Here is a 10,342-nt window from a genome sequence, read left to right as displayed (position 1 = left end):
CAGCGGTGGTTGTTTCCACACGCTTCAGCGTGGTGGTCCACGGGATCCGGCGGGCCCCGCCCCTCGCCGTGACGTCGGCCTCCGTCGTCCACTCAGGCTGCGTATCGGTGAAAGGTGGGCCGTCCCTCCCGCCGAGGAGACAGCGCCGTGGAACACGTGAGCCTCATGTGACGGCGCTGGGTCCGGCCGAGCGGGGGGGAGTCACTGGGTTTATTTAAGTCGTCTCCCGGTCCTCCCCCACGTTCCCGACGCGCCACCGACAGGGCAGCGGCGTGGATCTCAGACCCACGGTCAGACCGCAGGAGCGAAAGACTTCTGTTCGACAGACATTTTAAATCACGCGTCAGTAAAAGCGTTTTTATTTGTGACTGCAGCGGAAAAACAGAAAATAAAAAAGCACCTCGACGTTAACGGGAGTTAAAAGAATGGAGCGAATCCCGAGCGCGCACCCGCCGGACGTGCAGGGGTGAGTTTATAACAGTCGTTATTGATCATTCTGATCTCTTATTATCTGGTTGTTGTATTTATTATTATTATTATTATAGGATGGATTTCCCGATGTACGTTTATAAGCCCCGGCGCGGGTTGAAGAGAGGAGAAGAGAGCAAGGTCGGTGCTGATTCTGCTTCCTGCCAACTTCTATAAGCTTTCATAAAGAATCTTTGATCGATGACGCAGCTCCTGTCTGTCTGTCTGTCTGTGAGGAGCCGCAGCCGCGTCTGTCTGTCTGTCTGTCTGTGAGGAGCCGCAGCCGCGTCTGTCTGTCTGTCTGTCTGTGAGGAGCCGCAGCCGCGTCTGACTGTCTGTCTGTCTGTGAGGAGCCGCAGCCGCGTCTGTCTGTCTGTCTGTCTGTGAGGAGCCGCAGCCGCGTCTGACTGTCTGTCTGTCTGTCTGTCCGCGCAGGAAACCTACAAGCTGCCGCACAGGCTCATCGAAAAGAAAAGGCGCGACCGGATCAACGAGTGCATCGCGCAGCTGAAAGATTTATTGCCCGAGCACCTGAAACTCACGGTAAGTGCGCGCCGGTTGATGAGCTCGGCTGCGTTCTGCAGCCTTGCGCCGTCCGGTGGCTGCTCGGGGGTATTGCGTCACCTGCTTTGCGTCCATTGGAAATTTATCCTTTCCGTAGTCAGTTCAAGAAACGCACCCCAAAAAAACTCCACTGAGTCGATCGGGTTTACAGGTTCTAATTCTCCACGCCCTTTCTCATTGGTTCTTTTTCGTGGTTGCTTCTGGTGATGTCGCATGCATGCATACCGGTGGCGTGTTATGCAGCGTGCGAGGGCGTGCTGACGCTGTGTGTTCCCCACAGACTCTGGGCCATCTGGAGAAGGCTGTGGTTTTAGAGCTGACTCTCAAGCATGTGAAAACGCTCACCTGCCTTCTGGAGCAGCAGCAGCAGAAGATCCTCGCGCTGCAGAATGGCGTGCAGATCGGTAAGAGGCAGAGCACTGATGCAGATACGCAGATACATATATATATATATATATGTATATGACAGGTTTGCTAAAAAGAAAGCAAATGACTAAGCTGAGTGCGGAACTGTAAGGAAATCCACGCCTGCCTTGGACAGCCTATCGTATTGCAGAATTTCTGATATTCTGTTTCTCGTTGCGTTTACAGATCCGCCTCCCGTCAGCCAGGAGAAGTCTGAGGAGATGTTCCGTTCTGGGTTCCATGTGTGCACCAGGGAGATTCTTCAGTATCTAGCCAATCATGAGGCCGATGAAGACTTCACACCTTCCCACGTGATCAATCACCTTCATAAATTGGCTTCAGAGGTGCTGCAAAGCCCGGTGCGACCTCGCACCCCGCTCAGCTCTCACCCCGAGGAGATCGCGGCCTACCGCCAACACCAACCTCACAAGGAGACCCCCACCAGTTTACCCCCTAAACCCGGCAGCAAAGGCTACGGAAGGAACTGCGTGCCCGTCATCCAGAGGGCGTACGCGCCGACCAGCAGTGAGCAGAGTGGCAGCGATACAGATACAGACAGTGGCTACGGAGGAGAGCTGGAGAAGGCGGAGTCTGGGGCCTCTCAGGGACGTCCAGACTACTGCGGTCAAGAGACCCGCCTGAAGCGACTGCTGGGCGAGAGGCAGAGCTCCAGCATTAAACAGGAGGAAGAAGAGTTGCGCCACAAACGATCCCGGGTGGAATCGTCTGAGGATGAGCTGCTCTCGGGTGGAGAGTCATCATCATCGCCCTCTAGTGGTTACGGTAGTTACATGAGCGTATCCCCCAACCGCCCAGCTCCTCCTCATCCCTTCTGTATGCCGTTCTACGTCATCCCGCCTTCTGCTGCGGCCTACCTGCCGATGCTGGAGAAGTGCTGGTACCCCGGAGCGATGCCCATGCTCTACCCAGGCATGGGAGGCTCCTCGCCCAGCCAACCTCAGCTCATGCTGTCTCCCAGGCGAGGCTCTCCGGCTCCAGTCATCTCTCCGACCCCCATGGACTCTCCTGCCCTACTTCAGGCATTAAAGCAGGTACCGCCCCTCAACGTGGAAACCAAAGACTGAAGCGATGATCCTGCTCCTGGACAGTAGTGAGAACATGACTGCGCTTTTCCACCGTCCATCCTGAATACTGTTCACTCTCATCTGATCCAGAGGAGATGGTGGCAGGAGAAATATCCATCTCATCTGGCAGCCGCTCAGCTCTGGATGAATGTTCAATGCTCAGTGATTTCTACTGCATGTATCATTTAAAGTCCTACACACACTTGGTTGAATGTAAAGAAAAATGTTTTTTTGTTTTTTTAGATGCTGCTGTTAAACATGTAGACCCCGGTGACACTGAAGCATCTCACCTGTAGTCGTTGTCATGGAGACATATGCCGTCTTTGTACTTTACAAAGTCTTGATTCAAATGTTGGTGGTAATATTTAAGCATTTGTCGCCTACGCCCTTTACATCACCGCCGCTATTATCACTGAAAGCACCCTTTGAATCGGACACGAGGATGACTGACACCAGAACAGGGTTTCCTCGTGCATGTACTGACCCGGGTAAAGGTACGCGGTGCATGGATGACGGGATGGGCCGCCACACGCCCACGCCGAACGGGAAGTCTTGCTTTAGATGGCTTTTCCTGTAATTATTGCTCATAGACTTTGTGTACATTTCTATTTTTGATACCTGTTCTTGCACTCTGTCCATCCAAAGAGATCGATGGCGTGCAAATGTGGGCACTTGTCTGTCGTGTACTCAGAGACTGTGTACATACTGTAGCACTGTGCTGGACCTGGTCTGCATACTCAACGTCCGTTTGTGCTTGAGTCAAACCTGGCGTTTGTTCTTGCTGTTGCCTTGTGAAAAGCTCTAAATCTCAGATGTTTATTCTCTACCGTTTGCATACTGGAGTCAAAGGTGTGGAGGAGAAGTGAATGTATACGTTTTACCACAAGACTAGTTTTCTATAGAAAGAGGTACTTAAGATGTTATATTTTGGGACCTACATGAAAGATGTTTGATGTACATATTTTTGTCTATACATGTCGATATACATGATATAAGTGTATAAATAAAATATTGTTTCCCATGGAAAATCACTTTTGTCTGTGATTGAGAAGAATGTGTGCAAAAAGGTCTTCCTATGAAATTCATTCTGTGCAGTTTTAGCTCTCCTCTAGCACACAGCACTCCCACCAAGAACACTGGTGGCTCTCCTGCTGCTGAACCGTCTGGGTTCATGAATACCTACCAGGAAAGCCTACCGAAATGACATGGACTATTCATCCATGTGGCCACATGGAACCTAGAACAACATCTAAAGAACTGAACAAATGGCACAAACTCTCCACGGGAGAGTTCCAAGGTGGAACCACTGGTCAGCAAAACGAGCACAAAGGCTCGTCACGCCTTCGCCAAAAATTATCTTGATGATCTCTGAGACTTTAAAGGAAATATTAAATCTTATTGAGATGTTTTAACGTGATCTTTAACAAGCAGTTCCTGCTCAAAATCCCTCCAATGTGGACGAAGTAAAACAATTGCAAACAAAAGTGGAACAGAATTCCTCCACAACGACGTTAAAGACTCATGACCAGTTATCACTGCAGTAGTTACTGCCAAGTGCTGCACAACCATTCGGTTTCGGTAGATTATGACCTTTTCCACAATTATCTTTTTAACCTTTATTTAATTCATTTTTCTACAAATGTGGTCACTCACAATGTTGTTTCTTTCACAAATCAAAGTTATTCTGATGATCTACAACATTTAATTCTGCTGGGGGGGGGGGGGGGGGGTATTTTTCACATCTAGTCCAATTCTGCAGGTATCAGCATTTTTACATTGGTATGCTGGCCCAGCCCGTCCAAAGTCAGTGTGACTTAGATGTAATCAGTTCCTCCTAACCTGATTAAGTTTAAATTGATTTTCATTTGTTTCCAAATCGTATTGCTGTTATGAGATTCCATTTGCAAGCTGATTTTAGAGAGAATTAACCATCATGTCGTGGAGTTGATCTATTTTCTATAATGAAATGATATCAATAGTTGGAAGCTGCAGGCCAATTGACTAAACTGTTTATACTTTTACTGCATGCATGGCATGTCAGTTTTATCCATCTGACCATTTGAAGCAAAGCAAATTCAGATATTGTTTTAAGTTTTGCAGCCCAGATTAAAATTGTTCCTTAAAAAATAAAGGGTACGCTTCTTAAACTTTAAAAGGGTATTATTGCCTCTATCATTCAGGAAATGTCTATTTTTCAGGATGTGATGGACCTTTTCATAAGCTTGGACAACAAATTAGTACTCTTCCATTGTTCTCAAATACTTACCAGAAATTATTTTTTAGGATGACAGAAGTGATAAATGGCCTGTGTAAATTTACAGAGCAAGATCATTTTGCTTTTAGTGCCCCCTGCTGGGAATTTAAAATACCTGCATCCTGATGCTGACGTTAATATACTGTATAACCTGTGATCATTGTACCACAACATATCATATATTTGAATTATGTTTGTTTCACTGCGATTGTATTTGTGACAATCATAAAATAATTTATCAAAGAAATGTGCAACAATTAACTCCTGATGATTGGACAGAGACAACAACTCATATCTATTTGACACTTTAATGAAAAGGCAGCATGTTGCTCATCAACCTTTACCTGATTAAAATACAAAATTATGCAACAAAGCCAGCAGAACTTGATTGACACTCTCTGTTCTACCATTGTCCTTGGATACCATTAAAGCGTATGTTCCTCTTTGCACACTCCTCTGACTCTGAGTCGGTTTTGTCTTCTCGTGCAGAGGAGCGACTGTCGCCTGGGGCTGCAGGTTTGAGGCGACATGTTTGCAGCAGATCCAGCCACGATATTTGGTCGCAAGCTGAAGCCGTCCAAAGCAGGAAGGGGAACTCTGAGTGACGGAACTATCTGGGTCGAAGCCCTTTGCCGAGGATCAACAGCTGTACGGGACAGGAAGGTTCTGGAAATGCGTAGCCCGTGATCTGGCCTCGTTTGACTTTTACAACCAGACATGGTGTGAGGAGAGCTGAGGGAAAAGGAAAGGCTCCATGGGACTACAGATGCCCCGTTGGAGCCAACACCCAAGCATTGAGCCTTCCTCTGAGGGTCAGTCTGTACGACCAAAGGCTGGTCCGGTGCCAGACTGTAGCGAGACTTGTAAACACGAGATGAATTGTGAATTTCTGTTGTTCCTCTCTTAGGAGACGTTGGCATTGATGGCAGCTGCCTCTTCTCCTTGCCTGGACAATGCAAAGCAGAGACTGAGGCCATCTGGCCTGATGGTTTCTGTGTTGTTTCAGGCTCGCCTGATGATGGCTGGTCTGCAGGGATGGTGACAGGTAGGTTGGCAAAAACAGCTTGTCTATGTGGAGGTCTGGATCGTCTTAGGGAGGCTCCCTCCACTAGCAGGCTCAGTCCCATGTACTGAGGAACTTCAACTGCAGCCTGGGAGGACAATCAAGTAGAAACACAGGTGAATGCATTTGGTATGTATCCATGGTTCCCTTTAATCTCCCAATGAGCAGCTACTGTCTTTCTGCATGATATGTGAGGATGTTCCAACCTGCTTATAGATGAGATGGAAGCCTCCTGTGTGAGCACTGGGATCAGTCCGGCGGTCGAGAACCACCCTCAGGGTGTCCAGCTGCACAGCGGGGCAGAGGCGAGCAGTCACAGCGGTGGAGCAGCTCATCGTCGGACTGGCATTGATCTCCAGGAGCCAAGGCCTCAGCTCTCTGCCCAACATAAAGTCAGCTCCGTAAAGCTCAAAACTTGCCTTGCGGGGCTCGACCAGGTCCTGCGCTGTCAGCAGAGCCCGGATCAATGCCTGCTGCATGCCCGGGACCACTACCGAGTCCCACTCTGCCCCACGGCCCTGCTGCCTCAAAAAGGTCCGGAACTGAGAGCAGGACCACATATTGTCAGCTGGAATTCCTGGATGCCGATCGCGAGCCGGCTGAAAGTGCTTTTGGATGGAGTTGTTGCACAGGTGGATTGAGCTAAAGAACAGGACGGAGGAGGTAAGGTGGTAGAAGGGGTAGAGGTAGAATGTTTGGAATCAAACTTGTGAGTACAACAAACAAGATGCAATATAAGTTAGTGGGAAATGCATCTCTCTTTTTCTCTTATGACTGACCCCCCTCTCTGACCTGTCCAGAGTTTTTGTTGAGTAGGGCTTGGTGGAGAACCGCAGGTAGCACTCTCCGTAGAACCAGATGGTCAGGGGGTTCCAGTCCGTGACGAGGAACCACTGACGGAGGTCAAACTTGGTCCCGTGGAGCAACAGAGGACGTTCCAGGTACTTTTGAATCACCCACTTACCCTCCTTGGTCAGAGACCTGTCAGTATCCACCAGTGCCACGATCTCATCCAGGCGATCCATGCACACGATCCCTGAGCCGGTAAACAAAGTCCCACAACAAATCACAACGGCATTATTGATCGCAGCCCCTTCAATGAGAGGAGATGATGCCTCTCACAGTAAATACCAGACTAACGTTCCTTCAGAAGGTGCATTATTCTATTGTTCAAATCAAAAGAAAACAACACACAACAAAGTAACTAAGGAACACATTTTAAAACAATGTTTTGTTGAACATTTAGGGGATGAGGATGGGGATGAAGTTAAAGATTCTGATTTATGGAACAACTGTTTCATCATCATTACAGATAAAAGGGTCACCTCTTCCTCTGGACTTGGCCCCTGGTTTGATGATCCAGATGTTATTCAGTCCGTCTGTATCCAGCTGAGGGCAAACCACCTGCAATCTCACTAACATGGCCTGGCAGCGCTCCACAAACACACCGCTGCCCCTGATCCATGCAGCTTCACTGTACAAAGTCACACAGATTATCATTCATCATAGCTATTGCTCCTGAAACGTAAACCAGGCAATATAATAGAACCCTATTTTCAATAATGGACGTAAAAAATAAAGTTAAGTGAGAAAAAATACAATTGTGGATCCTTCTTCTGGATTTACACCGATCCTTTACATTTTAGCATATTTCTTTCATATTAATATTGAGTTTCAAGAATCAGATAGCATTGGGACCTATTCCAAGATTATAGTTCAAGACATAAGCAACGCTGGTGGTTTGCTAAATGGAGCATGTAGTGTTTGCAAATGCAAATTGAACTAGGTTATAATTTCTCCAACTTTGACATCAAGGCATTTATTTATTTTTAACACAGTCATGATGGTGAGTTTTTGAGCAAATACTGTATGTGGATTTGAAAGGTAACCTGGGTATTCAGTATGATCTAAGGAGGACTACTGTTGGGAACCCAGAAAGGTCCTAGAAAGCATACTCACTGCACAACCTTGTAGTAGTCTTGCAGGAAACCTGCCCACTGCTGTTCCTTCACTGAGGGGGGTGTTTCTGCAACGGCGTCAATGTCACTGTGCTCCGAAGCACTGAGGAACTGCTGACACACTTGTAAAGCCATGTCGATTATTCCTGGGCCAACGAATGGAAGCTCCACGTTCTCCAGCCCTAGAGAGAAACAAGATTAACAGCATGGGGTCTGCTGCATCCCGTCAGTCGCTTTAAATCATGGCCTGGAGGATGATTGTCAGAGATGTGGGTTTTTTGGGGCTTTTTTGTGTTCACCCTCTGCTCCATTTCTCCTCCATCCATTTATCTCGACCACATGCTGCAGCAGGCTGGTGCACGCCGTCCTCCTGAAATCCTCTTCATTGTTGTTTGGGAAATAAACATAAGGAGAGAAAGGGCACGTGTTTGAGATCACTTAAATAAATGTGAACACGTCAGAATATTTTTGATATAGCTACAGCATGTAGAGCCACGTGGCAGACCTATGAATGCTTGTTTTTCATCCTCCACCCCAAGCCTGTAGCATCTCGGAAAGAAAGTGTCCGGATCTGCTGCATCAAACCACTGGAGGTTGCGCATATTGACACAGAGCCCCACCTGAAATGAAATACGCACAGAGGCTATACGGCCGATGCCCAGGCAGAGCTGAGCAACTTGCATTTAGGTGATCAGTCATTATAAACTCTGTAGGGATGAGACCTTAGTGGTGAATGTTCCAGCCTTCGCATAGTGATTGGCCATTTGATCGTGCCGTAAGGAGCGGCAGTCGACTTCATCCCGACGTGTCGTCCAGTAGAAATGTGTCATTTCATTTCGAACCAGGCGGGACTAGGGAGAGTTTGGGAAAAGCTCAGTTATTGAACTGGCCGAGCTGGAATACATGGCATTAAAGACGATAAGGATAACAGTCCATTCACTCAGTGTCATGTTGGTCCTCTTTATCTCACCGTGAGGTCATACATGTCATCAAGGTTCTTCGCTTTCCGGCCTTCGTCCGCTCTCTCTGTATTGAGACAAGCACAGCAAGTGTGTGTGTGTGTGTGTGTGTGTGTGTTCTGTACACAATGTATTATTTCTCCATTAAACTAATGCTCCAGTTACTTTGATACAAACCCATTCTGCTTAACCATAAACAACAAATTACAAATAATATGACTAATTACCAAATGTGACATCACGATCGTCACCATCTTCCTCCTCATCACAATGGCAATGAAGTATTCTCTGGGCAGGTTGAGGCAAAGGACGTTCCACCCACCCCCTGGCCCATAAGGCAGCGCGGATCACAGGGTAGGGTCCATGAACTGAAAACACTTTCCTCAACTGATAACAAGAAGAGGAGAGATGGCACAATCAAACAGCACATACCTTATTGGGATAGTGGGGTCATATGAAGAGGTGAAGCTTGTATTAATCACCTTCACTGCTCTCTCCACCAGCGTTTTAGCTGCTTTTATTCTGTCTGGTTTGATCACTGGCAGGATTGACACGCTGCGATGTAACCTCCCCTCCACTGGAGGCACTGTGGATTGCAACACTGAGACAAAGGGCTCAAATAATGATAGCATATTAAAATCTGGACAGCCAGGTGTCTTTGTAAGATTATGTGCACATATATGTTGACTTACATGATATTTGTTGCATGCTTTTTTAGAAGTAGCTTGCTCCTCAGCTGATCTGCGTACAATGGTTAGTTCCCTGGGAGCATAAATGTGTTATAAAGCTTTAGTGTTCATCATTCCATTGTTTTTCATAATTATACAGGTTAACTCTAGGTCGAGAGGGAAGCAAAATTATTACACCCCAATTGTTTACTGGGTTTATTGGTCAAATGGTTCTTCTTCTTTTGCTCTGTCCCGGGAGGGGTCACCACAGCAAACCAATCCCACCTCTACACTAAACTCCCCGGTTACTCCTACTGCACACTTCACTGCTGTCGTACGACTGTTATTGGTGAAATACTGTACACTATTTATCACCTCTTTGCAATAACCAAATAAAACAACAGATTTTACAGTGTATTTCCAGAGTATAACACAAACTGCACACTAAAAATATTTCCACCCCTGCTTAAAAAGAGTTTCTAGTACTTTATAGAGCCAGACACCAACCTATAGACTGGCAGTGTTCTTTAGGAGTTTCATTCTTCATGGGAAGGTTTGCTATATTCTGTATTCTAATATTCTGTACGGTGCAATTGCTGCAACTCACCCTCTTCAATCACACCAAGGATGCTCTGGGGAACAAAATCTGACTATAGTTTGTTCCAGGACTTCTTCTAACAGCAAGTCTTAGTAGAAAAACTTGGGATTATTGACTTTTTGGAATATTGATTGACACCCGAGCTTCAGTTCCCTCACATATGGGTTATGGATTCACCGGTTCTGATTAGATCATTCTTCCCCAAAGGTTCACTCACTGCGAGTTTCCAGCGCCCGAGGAAGCAAAGCAGCCCCAGAGCATCACAGAGTCAACGCCGTCACTGCAGGTCGAGTGTTCTTCTCAGCATGTGCTCCATTCCT

General features: G+C 47.0%; 2 protein-coding genes across 2 annotated transcripts; one reads left to right on the top strand and one right to left on the bottom strand.

Moving 5' to 3' along the window:
- The first annotated feature begins 417 nt into the window (after nt 1–417).
- On the top strand, nt 418–3,543 carry LOC137898423 (class E basic helix-loop-helix protein 40-like). The gene is made up of 5 exons (XM_068742458.1): nt 418–466; nt 546–609; nt 904–1,011; nt 1,313–1,436; nt 1,624–3,543. The coding sequence occupies exons 1-5, from the start codon at nt 426–428 to the stop codon at nt 2,520–2,522; spliced, it is 1,236 nt and encodes a 411-aa protein (XP_068598559.1). The 5' UTR covers nt 418–425; the 3' UTR covers nt 2,523–3,543.
- Nucleotides 3,544–5,201: 1,658 nt separating this feature from the next.
- ttll3 (tubulin tyrosine ligase-like family, member 3) lies at nt 5,202–9,464 on the bottom strand. Its single transcript, XM_068742542.1, has 12 exons — nt 9,449–9,464; nt 9,239–9,357; nt 8,984–9,143; nt 8,768–8,823; nt 8,520–8,648; nt 8,303–8,417; nt 8,097–8,177; nt 7,799–7,979; nt 7,165–7,313; nt 6,632–6,875; nt 6,046–6,481; nt 5,202–5,927 (listed from the first exon to the last, which is right to left on the bottom strand). Exons 1-12 carry the CDS (start codon nt 9,462–9,464, stop codon nt 5,202–5,204), a joined length of 2,412 nt encoding a protein of 803 aa, XP_068598643.1.
- Between the last annotated feature and the right edge of the window lie 878 nt (nt 9,465–10,342).

The sequence above is a fragment of the Brachionichthys hirsutus genome, chromosome 8 (genome assembly GCF_040956055.1).
Source record: "Brachionichthys hirsutus isolate HB-005 chromosome 8, CSIRO-AGI_Bhir_v1, whole genome shotgun sequence".
NCBI lineage: Eukaryota > Metazoa > Chordata > Actinopteri > Lophiiformes > Brachionichthyidae > Brachionichthys > Brachionichthys hirsutus.
Note: the sequence above shows the minus strand (reverse complement) of the source record. Positions and strands in the feature narration are given on the sequence as shown.

Excerpts from the sequence above, each read along its gene's own strand:
- LOC137898423 (XM_068742458.1), top strand. The coding sequence starts at position 426 with ATGGAGCGAATCCCGAGCGCGCACCCGCCGGACGTGCAGGG. Across the intron at positions 467-545 it reads CACCCGCCGGACGTGCAGGG|GATGGATTTCCCGATGTACG; the intron begins GTGAGTTTATAA and ends TTATTATTATAG. Across the intron at positions 1,012-1,312 it reads CCGAGCACCTGAAACTCACG|ACTCTGGGCCATCTGGAGAA; the intron begins GTAAGTGCGCGC and ends TGTTCCCCACAG.
- ttll3 (XM_068742542.1), bottom strand. Across the intron at positions 7,314-7,798 it reads GACTACTACAAGGTTGTGCA|TGAAGCTGCATGGATCAGGG; the intron begins GTGAGTATGCTT and ends GACTTTGTACAG. Across the intron at positions 5,928-6,045 it reads TCCATCTCATCTATAAGCAG|GCTGCAGTTGAAGTTCCTCA; the intron begins GTTGGAACATCC and ends TTGTCCTCCCAG.